This window comes from Phocoena sinus, chromosome 6 (genome assembly GCF_008692025.1).
Source record: "Phocoena sinus isolate mPhoSin1 chromosome 6, mPhoSin1.pri, whole genome shotgun sequence".
In the NCBI taxonomy this organism is placed as follows: Eukaryota; Metazoa; Chordata; class Mammalia; order Artiodactyla; family Phocoenidae; genus Phocoena; species Phocoena sinus.
Genome location: NC_045768.1, coordinates 114,461,845 through 114,475,414, shown reverse-complemented (window position 1 = coordinate 114,475,414; position 13,570 = coordinate 114,461,845). Strand labels below are relative to the sequence as shown.

The 13,570-nt window shown below is 42.2% G+C and overlaps 1 protein-coding gene across 1 annotated transcript in view; it reads right to left on the bottom strand.

Annotated features, from left to right (window-relative positions):
- Nucleotides 1-13,570, bottom strand: part of DDX60 (DExD/H-box helicase 60) — an 82,503-nt gene that overhangs the window by 30,304 nt on the left and 38,629 nt on the right. The window contains exons 19-25 of the mRNA XM_032635905.1: nucleotides 12,432-12,527; nucleotides 9,278-9,393; nucleotides 8,299-8,441; nucleotides 8,090-8,199; nucleotides 3,159-3,263; nucleotides 2,483-2,611; nucleotides 1,313-1,437 (exon numbers count right to left, since the gene is read on the bottom strand). Coding sequence (XP_032491796.1) covers nucleotides 1,313-1,437; nucleotides 2,483-2,611; nucleotides 3,159-3,263; nucleotides 8,090-8,199; nucleotides 8,299-8,441; nucleotides 9,278-9,393; nucleotides 12,432-12,527 — 824 coding nt within the window. The remainder of the gene's footprint in view (nucleotides 1-1,312; nucleotides 1,438-2,482; nucleotides 2,612-3,158; nucleotides 3,264-8,089; nucleotides 8,200-8,298; nucleotides 8,442-9,277; nucleotides 9,394-12,431; nucleotides 12,528-13,570) is intronic.

Below are 13,570 nucleotides of genomic sequence, written 5' to 3'. Positions count from 1 at the left end.
CCCTGTGCTATACAGTAGGTCCTTGTTGCCTATCTAATATATAGTAGTTTGCATCTGTTAATCCCAAACCCCTCATTTGTCCCTCCCCACTTTTCCTCTTCCCTTTGGTAACCGTAAGTGTTTTCTATGTCTGTGTGACCGTTTCTGTTTTACTTACACATTCATTTGTATTATTTTTTAGATTCCACATATAAGTGATAGCATACAGTATTCGTCTTTCTCTGTCTGACTTATTTCACTAGAGAATATTATGGTTAGTGAAATAAGTCAGATTTCTTGACGGCCAAATCTTTTGTGAATTTTAGTGCCTCCTTTGCTATTCTCTGCGTGTTTTTGTTTTCAGTTTTATCGAGACATAATTGACGTATAACGCTGCAAACGTTTAAGTTATACAAAACATGACAAGCTGATAAAGGTAAACATAGCAAAATGATGACTGTAATAAGGTTAGTTCACAAAACCACCACCTCACAAAGTTACCTTTTTTTCCTTTTGTGGTGAGAACATTTCAAATCTACTCTCAGCCACTTTCAAGTATGCAATACAGTATTGTTACCTGTAGTCACCATGATGGAATTAGATCCTCAGGACTCATTCATTACATAACTGGAAGTCTGTACCTTTGACCAGCATCTCCTCCCTTTCTCTCACCCCCATGTCCCTGGCAACCACTAATCTACTCTGTTTCTATGAGTAAGGCTTTTTCAGATTCCACATACAAGTGAGATCGTACAGTAAAATTTTGCTCTTTTAGGCAGGATGGAGAGAATTGGGGGTTTTCATCCTAACTTCTTGGATTGTGACTATTTCTTTCTAGGGACCAGGTTAACCCAGGGGTTACTGGCCTCTACAACCCAGAAATGTCTCCAGAGTCTGGGCTTTATACCTTTTGAAATGGAAATACCTAGGGACATATGGTCCAGACTTCCTGGCCCCTTGGGATTTAAACTAGCATATTGCAAGGCTACTTTAATTTGATGTGGGGTAATTGTGTGCATAAACATTCGATCTCTTTTGTAAAAAACCTAGGTATTGACTGAAAATTAACAAGACCTAATTAAAAATACACTCGTTTATAGGAAATGGAAAAGGAAAACCAAATAAAGAAGGTGATATGTAACAGCACAAGTAAAATTATTTTTGTAAGAACTAAACTAGAAAGGTGTAGTTTTGAATAGGCACCCTAATAACAAAAGGGCACCAAAAATCGTATCGAACACTATTTTACAAGAGTCAAGTTTGCGGAACTTCGCTCTACTTAAAAGAATGCATCTAATACAAATCACAACCAAAACCAAATTAAATGACTTACAAAAAAAACAGTGCAGGTAACTTCTCCATTTGTCTCAGCTTTTCAACAAGACGTGGAAACATACGTGCCATGTTTTCTGAACTAACAACCGAAGGAGGACGAAGATTCCTCAGGACCATTCTGGCCTGTAGCGGTGACAAGAAAATTATGGTCAGTTCTGCGTAATGAAGACGTGAATTCCTGCCTCTGGCTAAAACATTTTCATAGTTATCTAATCTATATTTCTGTGGTTCTTTAATAGACTGTGTAACAAAAACAAAAATAATGAAAGTATAAGATAAAACATTGCAAAAGAACCATCAAAGAAATATATAAGTCAACATTTATATATCATATATGAGAGAACAAAAAGATAAGCAGTAATACCCACGCACGTGCACACATGCAAGTTTTTAAGGCAACATGAATCAGTCGGGAAGAGGATTATTCGGTAAATGATACTGGTTCCACTACACGGCAGGAGGCGGGGTAAATCAGGTTCTCTCTACATCATGTAACATATATATATACATGACATAAGCTTCTCTCTGTATCACGTATCACTTACAAATACATTTTAAAGGTTTTTCTTGACAAAATAAGTGGAATAAAATATAATTATATAGGAGCAGGAGGTTAGTTAAAATAGAATGGGAAAAACTCACCTGAGAAAACTCTAATATATGTCACACCCCCAAAATCAGAAACCTTAATAGGTGACAACAGAGCAAACTCCAAAATAAAAAGACCAGCCACTTACTTAAAACAAATATGCATAACTCATACGACCCCGGACTAAGGTTGTAATACAAAAGTAGTTCCTACAAATTAAAATAAAAATCATAAAAGAAAAAAAAAACTTTCCAGATGAAAAAGAGATAAAGGGATGAAAAGCTCTCCTCAGCTGCTGTCACTGTGATTCCCAAGCATCATGACCAGGAAAGGGCCCCTCTGTCCTCATCCGTCAGAACGTGGAGCACACGCCAGGGCAGGGACAGAAGACAAGACAAGGACATAGGTCCTTTCTCTCTCTCTAGTCTATCTCAGAATCACCGGACTTCGTGCTCAACTGAAAATCCTACAATGGAAGCTGAAGATTAAAGAAAGCCAGAAAATAGTAATGACTGCACAGCACAACCCAGGGGGACAAGAACACAGAGGTGCTTCACCCAAAACATGTGTGATCATTACCTCGTTGACGTGACCGCTCTTCACCCAGCCCGTCAGTTCTGCCTTTAGGCTCTCTTCATACTTTCTAGCATCCACCTTTCGAATGACTATTTTATTCTTAAAATGAACGAATTCCTCCGGACACAACTCCTTGAAAAGGAACACCACAAAATTCAAGAAAATCATGCAAGAAAATCCAAAAGTGTTTCTCAGCAATACGTCTCATGAACAGAATTACAAGCGTCTTGAGAGTAGAGGATGAACTTCTATCTCCCCATCATTTCTGGTGTGTAAACCTAACAGGATGGTGAACTCTTCAGGCAGACCGTGTAGCGAAACCAAACAGGAGGTGAACAAAGATGGACAGAGAGAAGGGAGGGGCGTGAGAAGAGAGAAAGGCAGGAACAGAAACCCAGGACCCAGCACATAGGAGGGGAGATGAAAGGATTGTCCTATCACAGAAAGTGAAAGAGGAAGCGTGCTCAGGGGTTCAGGGGCATTCCGCCCAGTTACAGGAAAACACAGACCGTCAGGAGGAAGGCTGTCTAGAGAAGGGGCGACCTTATTTTGGAAAGAGTCCACAGGTAACTTTCAAAGATCAGATGCAAGTGATTAGAAAGGGTGAGAGCTTGTCTTTGTGAGCGGCAGTTACCATCCACTTCAATCAATTCAAAATAATTGCAGAATTACTATTTACCTGAGCCCTGGGCCAACCTTCCCAGAATTCAAACATGGTATCATAAAGCTGGATCATTTCTCGAGGCGAAAGGGTAAGATCAGAAGGGAATCCAAACTTTTCAATCTATGTTTAAAATAAAATTGAAAAATTTAATATTCCTTCTATTCCATCTGACGTTCCATCCTCTACCTCAGCATCACTCATTATCATGAACCCAAAGACACTGAAAACAGCACTGATCTAACATGCTCAGCAATGGCTCAGCGCAAACACAATACTAACCGAGAGCGTCCCTGATTTACTAAGAGAGAAGAAAACCCAAAAGCCCACCGGAAGGTTTGTATATTTCCTAAGAGTTTTCAGCTCAGCCAATTCTCTTATGAGGGCTGGGAGGCTCAAAGGTCTGTGGACTCAGTTTAGACAAGAACACACAGCCTCCACCCTGTAACTGGAAGTGGAACTGATTTAACTATGAATATGATTCCTGGCTTTGGAGCACCAAGCCAGGCTAAAAGGGGCAAATCTGATTTTCTCAAAGTCCTATGATAACTTGAAGGTCACCTTCACGACACTCAAGGAAACTTCTCCCCAGGTTACTGACTTGGTTCTGCTAAGCTTTCTGGATATCCACGTCATTATTTTTCCACAAATATTTTAAAATATTTTAAAAAATATTTTAAATATTTATATTTAAATATAAAATATTTATGTAAATATAAAATATTTATATTTTAAAATATAAATTAAAAATTCCTGTTCTCCAAAACCCTTTTACTGCAGTAAATGCTACTGGATTCAACCACTGTTGCTACGAATCCACTGCCTGTGAAACTATGATCCCTGAGACGCTGGCAGGTTTTCTTCAAAAGAAAAGTTGAGGACAGGGGGGAATAGGCTTCCTCAAGGGTTCTCACTGGAAACGTTAAATCTCCACGAAGGGGACTACAGTATCCAGATTTCTCCAAAATTATTTGACAATAAGGAACTTGTTTTCGTAAACAGCTACTAAGTTATGAAACTCAGGTTTGGAAGTTCTGGGCTAAAAGAAGCCACCCCAAACAATACAGCTGAAAAAAATTGTTTAGTAGGATGGAAAGTGCAATCAAGTTTGAAATCAGAAGATCTAGTTCTAATTCTACCTCTAAATGCCAGTTCCTCATCTACAATATAGGATCAAAATATCTGTCCTGCCACCTTACAGACTGTGCTAAAAGCAAACAAGATAAATACATCAGTACAGGTTTTTTAAAACTTTTTAAACTAGTAGATAAATAAGTCTTGAAGAGCTAATGCCCAGTATGGTGATTACAGAAAACAAAGCTGTATTATGAACACCAAACATGCTAAGAGACTAGATCTTAATTGTCCCACCACAAAAAAGGGATACGGGGTTTCCCTGGTGGCTCAGTGGTTAAGAATACGCCTGACAATGCAGGGGCCATGGGTTCTATCCCTGGTCCGAGAAGGTGACACATACCGTGGAGCAATTAAGCCCGTGCACCACAATTACTGAGCCCGCACGCCTAGAGCCCGTGTTCCGCAACAAGAGAAGCCACTGCAATGAAAAGCCCTCGCACCACAACGAACAGTAGCCCAAGCTTGCCACAACTAGAGAAAGCCTGCGCGCAGCAACAAAGACTCGACGCGGCCAAAAATAGATAAATAAATTTTAAAAAATAATAAAAAGTAAAAGATGTTAAAGAAAAAAAAAAGGGGATGAGGACTCAGACTTGACACAGGTGGCAGACACACTGCAAAATAAATGTATCAAATCAACATGCTGCACCCCTTAAACTTATACAAGGTTTTATGTCAAATGTATTTCAATTAAAATAATCAGCCAGGCTTTGAATGAGGCTTGTAAGAATCTATAGGATGCAGGTGATTTCCTGGAATCACCGTTTAGCATCTCAGTCTGAGCTGAACTGACTGAACAGAAAAAACTACATTTTGCCAAATAGTACGTGAATATGTTATTTTGGAATGTTAGCATTTTCTTCTCTTATTATTACTACTTAAAAGTGGCAAAGTATTTGCCTAAATAAAATAAATCCAAGAACTATCATAATTTTTAAGACACAAATCTTCTGTATTGGTCACGAGAATGCTTATGATTTCTTAGGGCTTTTAAGCTTTTAAAAAAGCCTGCGTGTCCTTATTTCTACCATGGAGGGCAATTCTGCCTTTGCCACGGATTTGTTGTCAGAATTAAGTTACGTAATACGTGGCATAGGCCTAGTAAACCGCCTGGCACGTGATCGATGCCTCAACTCTCGCTGTGACTGATGAATGACCAACCTACAGGTCTTAATGTATTTTTGTTGTTTTTTTTTTTGTGGTACGCGGGCCTCTCCCTGTTGTGGCCTCTCCCGTTGCGGAGCACAGGCTCCGGACGCGCAGGCTCAGTGGCCATGGCTCACGGGCCCAGCCGCTCCGCGGCATGTGGGATCTTCCCGGACCGGGGCACGAACCCGCGTCCCCTGCATCGGCAGGCAGACCTTCAACCACTGCGCCACCAGGGAAGCCCCCAGGTCTTAATGTTTTTAATCAATTTCAGGACTCGGTGGCTAAAAGCTGGGCATTCCCTTCAGCTGGTCTTCACGATACGATAACTTACGAGCTGGTAAAAAACTGAGCCAGCCCAGGTGTAAAAGGAAGAGACATAAAAGGTCACAGATTCACACCCTCCTTCACTTATGAACACACAGCATTACTCACGATGTTGTTTGGGCAAATCACATCGTCCCCAACCTCGCAGGTGACGGAAGCACTGCTCCACGTGCAGGCGAAAAAGACCAGTGGCTCGGCTCCTCCCACACTTGCTGGGGCTGACACCGTCAGCCCACCCCACCCCGCGGCAGCCTGCAGCTGTCCCTGCGGGGCCGGATAACTCTCCACTTTGCCAGAAACGAGCCTCATGTGAAGGTGGGCACTCCCTCACCTCACTCATCCTGCCCCCCTCCCTTCTGGGACCACCCTTGTGACAGAGCTACAGAGCGGACGCCCAAGGGGGACGGCACTTCTCTTTACGTTGCCACAGTTCGTTACACTTTTCCACGCCACCCACTCTCGCACATCAATCTGAGGTCTACTACACAAGATCAGGAAGCATCTCCTTGTTCAGAAAGGCCGACTTGCTTTTTTATCACTGATGCTTTAGGAAACATCCCATACACACAGCTGCCAAAATACATATTTAACACTGTCCAAGCCCCATTCCTACTGCCGATGTCCGGGAGCCTGAAGGAGACTCATGCAGCAGTGTGACGTTTGCAGAGGTCACATGGGGTTACAGGAGCTGGAGCAGCTTCCCAGCTGATTCATTAATAGGTACTGAGATAGAGGAAAGGCACTTGGACCAAAATGCCCACCTCGCCAAGTTCTCCCAACCACCGTGCTCACTGCTGTTTAAAGACAACCTTCCCTGAACCATCTAAACACAACAAGTGACTGTGAAAATACTACGCTACTTAAAAACACCAGGAAATAACGTGGAGAGAGAAGAGAAAAGGAGAGAAAGACAGAGAAAGGAGTCTTGTTATCAATTTTTGGGTTATCATCACTATTCTAGTTTGGGGATGTGAGTTAGGTCACAGGAATTTTGTCCACATTTGAGCCACTGCCACACAAAAGAGAAAGTTCCATAATAAAATCCTGTTGGAAAATTACCATCGCTAGGATTCATTCCGTTGCTTTTAGAAGCTACTGCATCACAGCCCAAAGGCTATAAAGCGATTCTCACTCACTCCCTCACCCAGGCGTTTGTCCACCAGATTGTCCAGAATACAGTGATATGACAGCAGGCTCTGGAATCGGTCTACCTGAGACTGCATCCCAGCCCCACCCCTTCCTCAGTGGTCCAAGTTCTCTCTGCCCCACCTTCCTCACTTGCCGAATGGGAATATCAGTACAGCATGTATCCTAAAATTGTGATGGTTAAAAGAGACAAAATACATAAAATTCTTAGAACCCAAAGTAAGTTCCCCATTTGGGTTGGCTATATTTGTGTAATATACATTTTAATTTTATATACATAGCAGTTAGTTACAAACTACAAGGACACAAAATCTGTCTTCAAGGACTTAGTCTAGTAAGAAGACAAGCACGTAAAGAACTTCAGCAGCAAGCTGGCCGTAACTGTTATCATACAAGAAAAATATAGACAAGGTGCTATGGAGAGAAGATTCCATCCAGCTAAGGAAGTCACAGAGGATTCTGGAGAGGTTTCCCATTAGAAGAATCATCAAAGATGAACAGAGTCTGGACAACAGGCACTTTGCATCTGTGCTGAAACGCTCCAGTTTATATATAAATCATGAGGGCTTCCAGGTAAAATCCATCAAGTGGATGAACAGAAAGGACTTGGGGCCAGTTCCTAGAAGACCTGGGAAGCCTAGCTAAGGAGCTGTGCCTTTTGCCGGTTCCAGAGAAAAGCCAGAAAAATTAAGAAATCTTCCCCCACTCAAACCCCAGTGCGCCACATGAGGTCCCCTTAAGACCTCCACCTTACTGATTCACTACCCAAAAGTCATGTGATTGCTATGTTAGTGAAAAGTGTCTTTTCCTTGTTTGACCTAATTCACAGCAATCAGATTCTCACACGTACAAGGTACTGTCCACACACAGTTGTAGCTGCATTAAGAGGAGAGTTAGTGTCCTTGAAGGTGGACAGATGGGACACAGGTGCTGAGAAGAAGGAAAATGGGCAAAGAATAAAGAAAATCGACCCCAAGAAACTTCAGGTTAAGATGTTCAGTCATTCCTAAGCTTTGCAGATGTAGGCACCACTGAGGAGCAGATGAAAACTCCTGTTACTCTTAAAACTCAGGTTCAATATCCGTTACAGAGCATCGATTCTGTAATTCTGATGAGTGTCGCCCAGGCAGCTTTGCAATATGATACAAACCACCGATGTGGCTCAGAACAAACATGGCGGAACCATCACTCACATGGTCCACGGTCAGCGCAGCGCAAGGGTGAAAATGGTCAAAGGAGATGTCATGATTGTTTACTGAACATACGTGCTTCTCTAAATCATTGTATCTCTCTGCATAGAGCACTGGAAATGAAGAGCAAGGATTTCCAAATGAATGAACACACAATGGCTGGAATAACTTGAAAAGAAAAGATAAAATTCCTATGACTATGTCAAACATACCAAGTCTCACTTTATACGACTGCTTCCTCAGTAAGTAGTCTCGGTGAGAACTGGCGCGGCAGTTGGCATTTCTTGAAGAAGCAGTATTTTTTTCTATCATACTGTCTGTTTGTTTCCAGTACTGTTTTATGGATCGTAGCCACCTTAAAAATTTAAATCACATATTATTTAGGCAGAACATGGAACCACTTCCTGTGAAAGGATTTTAAAGTACTTTAAATAAAGAAAATTTTATGTGCCTTAAAAATTACTTAAGGGAATAGGCCCTGGAGCCAGATGACCTAAGATCGAATCCCAGCCTCCTTACCATGGGCTGAAGCTCTCGGTTGCATCACAAAATCTCTCTGGGCCTCATTTTCCACATTTAAAATGGAAATAATAATAGCAGTATGGAAAAGACTATCTAACAGTAGTAATGAAAATAATAAATCGTAAGGGTTGTTGGCCATTTAAAATAAATTAACATATGCAAAGCACTTAGAAGAGCACCTGGCAAATAGGAGTCTTTGCTATAATTGTTGCTGTTAGTGGGTAAAAATCTAGCCCCGTGGATAAATAATATGGGGTTTTCAACTAATAAGGCTTCACTATCTTTCTAAACATCTACAAAGTGGGACAACGTAAGAAATCTCAAGGTCCATGGCAGAGCATGTCATTATACCATTTTAATTTTATTTCTTGGTAAAGGACAAAGAAAAAGAAACATAAATTGATAACTTCCGGTGAACCTTTTTTGAGATACGGGGGATATTTCCTAGTCAGCTGCAGATCCAGCTGGGAGAACCCTTGATTTTCCTTTATAGAGTGTGGGCTTGCTCAGCACCTGCCAGGAGAGGTGACTCTGTTCCTTGAATATCCAGAGATAAGGTAATAAATTCACCAGAAAGTTATGAAACTCTCCAGAACCCAGATAGAAAGCATGACATTCAAACATTCAAAATAGATAAGCATTGTATCCGGACTAGAAGCTAATGCCTACTCGGTGAGATGCTCCGGGTTGCTGATGGTAGCAGAAAGGGCCAGGAAGGGACAGCGGATCATGACAAGGAGATGCTCCCAGACTTCTGCTCCAATTTCTCCACCAAGACAGTGGACCTATTAAAGACAAAAATTCTCCATTAAAAATGAGCAGAAGGTCTGAAGAGATATTTTTCCAAAGAAAACAAACAGATGGCCAACAGGCACATGGCAAGATGCTCAACATCACCAGTCATCGAGAAATGAAAATCAAAACCACATGAGATATCACTCGCATCTGTCAGAACGGCCACCATCAAAAAGAACACAAATAACAAGTGTTGGCAAGAATGTGGAGAAAAGAGAACGCTTGTGCACTGTTGGTGGGAATGTATATTGGTGCAGCCACTGCAGAAAACAGTATGGAGGTTCCTCAAAAACCTAAAAATAGAGTTACCATATGACCCAGCAATTCCACTTCGGGGTATTTATCCGAAGAATACCAAAAGATATAAGCATCCCCCATGTTAATTGCAGCACTATGTATAACAGCCAAGATATGAAGCGATCTAAGTGTCCACTGAAGGATGAGTGGATAAAGAAACTGTGGTATGTATATGCAGAATGGAATATTATTCAGCCATAAAAAAGAATGAAATCTTCCCATTTGTGACAACATGGAAGGACGTCAAGGGCATTATGCTAAGTGAAATAAATCAACAAATGAGACATAAAAAGACAAATAATGATCTCACATGTGAAATCTTAAAAAAAACCCACACACACAAAAAAACAAGCTCAAAGACATAGAGAACAAATAGGCATTTGCAACAGGTGGGCATGGGAGAAACGGGTGGACTGCTTTTGTTTGTTTTAGTCTAGTTTAAATAAATTAAATAATTTTTCAGTTGATTTAAAATCAGCGAATGAAAATAAGACAGGGGAACCTGAATCATCATACATGGTCTCCAATTACCTTTAATCAACCATGCCAAGTTTACGTAAATATTGGCAAATTCAGGCAAGAGAAAATCTTGACACAAATTCTTTTAATTCCCATAACCGATCCATCAATAATTCCTCTTTATCTTACTTTCCAAAGTGTCTTTCAGATCTAAGTATTTTCTCCATGTCCACGGCCCCCAAGTCAATCACGATACCCTCCTGGCCACCCTCCTAGCTTCCCAGGCCATCCCCTGAACACTTCACATCACAGCCAACAGATACGTCTCAAGGATGAATTCCATCAGGCCATGTCCACAATTAAATTTCTTCAATATCTTCCCATTGCATGTGGAACAAAATATAAACTCCTGAACAGGGCGTATATGTTGTGCTGGGAGTAACCGCCCCCCACCTGCCTCTCCAGCTTCATTCAAGCCTCTCTCCCATCCTGCCCTCACTTTCCTCCAGACACACTGAACTTTGCTTTGTTCCCTGACCACATCTTTCCTACCCCGGAGCTTCCACATATATTGTTCCTTCTGCTCTTACCCCCTTTTGAACTTGCAGAGTTCGGTTCAATGTCGCCCCATGGGAAGACTTTCTGACCAGCCACCGCAGAGCCGTCCCCCTGCTGTCTCCCTGCCATCACCACAGTGGGGTCACACTGATCCATCTCTTCACCATACACACTGATGCGGGCTGCCACCGTCATGGGTAGGCGTAGCTGTCTACCCCCTTTTTTCCAATGATTCTGTGACTTACCCTGGGCATTCCCAGCACCAACAGTGCCTGGAATTGTGGAGATACTCCTTATATATTTGCTGAATTAACGAATGTCCTTTGACCAAATAAAGCAAATGGAACTAGATTTAGGGAAGATTCTCAAATATGGTCTCCTTTAAACAGATTAAACTATGACACCTGGCAATCAACTGGAAAGAACGTACCATCAGAGGCAGACAATTAAAAAAAAGAAAAAACTTCCCCTGCCCATTTGGCTTTGCCCTAGTCAGATAATACACCAGCCCGTCAGCGTTACCCTGACATAAAATTGGGGAAACTGAGGTACCCCATGTCACAGCATTTCAAAGCTTTGAGACCAGAGTACAATTCAAGGTTCTAGACTGCCAAGACAAAGCTGTTGGATTTTTTTTTTTCAATATGAATATTCAAGGCCTTCAGGATGTAGCATATACAGAATGAGCAAAAAATAAAACACAGTAAGTCAGGTTCAAACCAATCAAAAGCACAGCTCTCTTGGTAGCTTCAAGCTTACAACAGGAAAAATTAAGTGAAATACAGGCTTATCATCATTTTCCCCTTTAAACTGAAAGCCCCTTGGAGCAAAAGAATTCTTTTATAATGCTTTAAGTCTCTTTGAATAAATATTCTTAATTCTGCTGTAAAAACTTTCTCAATAACCTTCATTTGCTCTATAAATGTCCATCATTTTCCAACCTGCTCTCTCTGCCCAGGGAAACTGACCCACAGAGGCTACTTCAAAAGAGCTCCAATGCTCTCTGGTTCCACTGGCTTTGGCCAAAGGAGAGCCTGGACAAGAGACCTGAAGGGAATGAGGGTGAGGTCTTTGTGCCACTGGCTGCCTTCCTGGCAGGTTACCCTGAGCCAGGTGTGCTCCTCGGCTAAGGCAGCTGCCCCTTGCAAAGTGGCCAGCACACTCAATCTTCCCGTGGGTCTCATTGACCATATCTTTCCTTGTCCCTTTAGGCTGAGGGGTAACCCCCTCGCCCTGGGCTACTGCACTAACGGCACAGTTCCCCCCCGCCCACACACCTTTGCAAAAAGCTCTTCTTGAATTCTTCCATTTTGTGTGTGTCGTCTGTTTCCTGCTGGGACCATGACTGACAAGATACTGTACATAACTGACATCATTGTTATAGCCCCAAACTCCTTGCTCTGGAGATCAAAGATCAGATTTTCGGAATCTCTGTCCAGGAAAACTTATGCCCTAGTGGTGAGTTCTACTCCTCTGAAACGGTGGTCACCAAAGACAGCTCCTCTGCCATCCAGAGGTCCGCAGACACAGATACCCTGTCCTGAGCCAGAACAGGAAAACGGAGCCCAAAGACTGGCGTGATTCACAGGGGAAAGACAATGTCCTCTGCAACCGAAACTCCACGCAGACGATGAATGCCCCGAAGCAGCAAATGTCTTCAGTGTGGCGCTTACGCAACCAGGAACTCAACCCAGAGAAATAATACCAAACCTACCTCATCAAATATAACATATCTGATCCTTTTCACCCACGCCTGGCGATGCGGAGCTAGCAGCAGAATTTCAAAGCAGGCAGGCACTGTGACAAGTACCTAAAAACAAGAGCATTGCGCAAACACTTTTGAGCACTTGCTACACCAAGATGTAGTTCTAAGAATATAAAAGAGAGAGTTAAAACTCCTGAATGGACCTGCTGATTAAGTAGAATATGATATATTCGTTTGAATCTTGTGACACTGCAATTTTTATAGGTCAAAATGGTAAGATATCAGATTTGAAGTTTAAATTCTTACTTATAAGCATTCACGGTAATAATAGGAAGAGTTCATTGTCGCAGGTTTATTCCTTCAAAATCTGACCCCGAGGTTCAGTTTAGGTTGAACACCATTTATTCAAAATGAACAACTATGGAAGTTGGGAGAGGATGGGGCAGAGTGAGAAGGTGAACTTCAGAACACACCTGGTGACGCTGGCCCATCTAGCTTGGACTCTGGAGCGCATGGCGGCCATCAGTGCTACTCCACACGCAGCCGAAATGGCCAGTGTCTCTGCCCCAGCCCCGCTCAGTCCCAGGGTGCCGAAAGCGGGGCAGCACAGGGCCCGACAGCAGGCCTCTGCCGGACCTCACGCCCCGCCCCTGGGCAGCGGTGCTCTTACAAATGGCGATGTGGGCGTCACATCTCACATCCACCATGCAATGTGCTATAGTCACGTTTTCACTTTCTGTTTAGCTCTAACTGTTTTCAGTGAGCTTAATAAGGAGGGAAACTGTCTGATTTACTTAACACCATGAAGTCCATCCATAAATACAACATTCTGAAACTATGATGAGTATCCTTCACATCAAGAAAGGTCAAGAAACAGTTATCCTGAATGGAAATCAGTTTGTCAGTTTTTATAACATGGGGTTCTTCAGATCATTTTCGATCCACTTATAAACCAAGATGATGCCATGAAATATAACTGAAATCTGCAATCAAAAGCTAAGTGTCCTTGAGAAAGATGAGCTCCATTTCTTACTCTCTGGAATATAACACTGTTCAATTTTCTCTAAAGCCACTTCATCTTTTTTTTTTTTTTTTTTTTTTTTGCGGTACGCGGGCCTCTCACTGTTGTGGCCTCTCCCGCCGTGGAG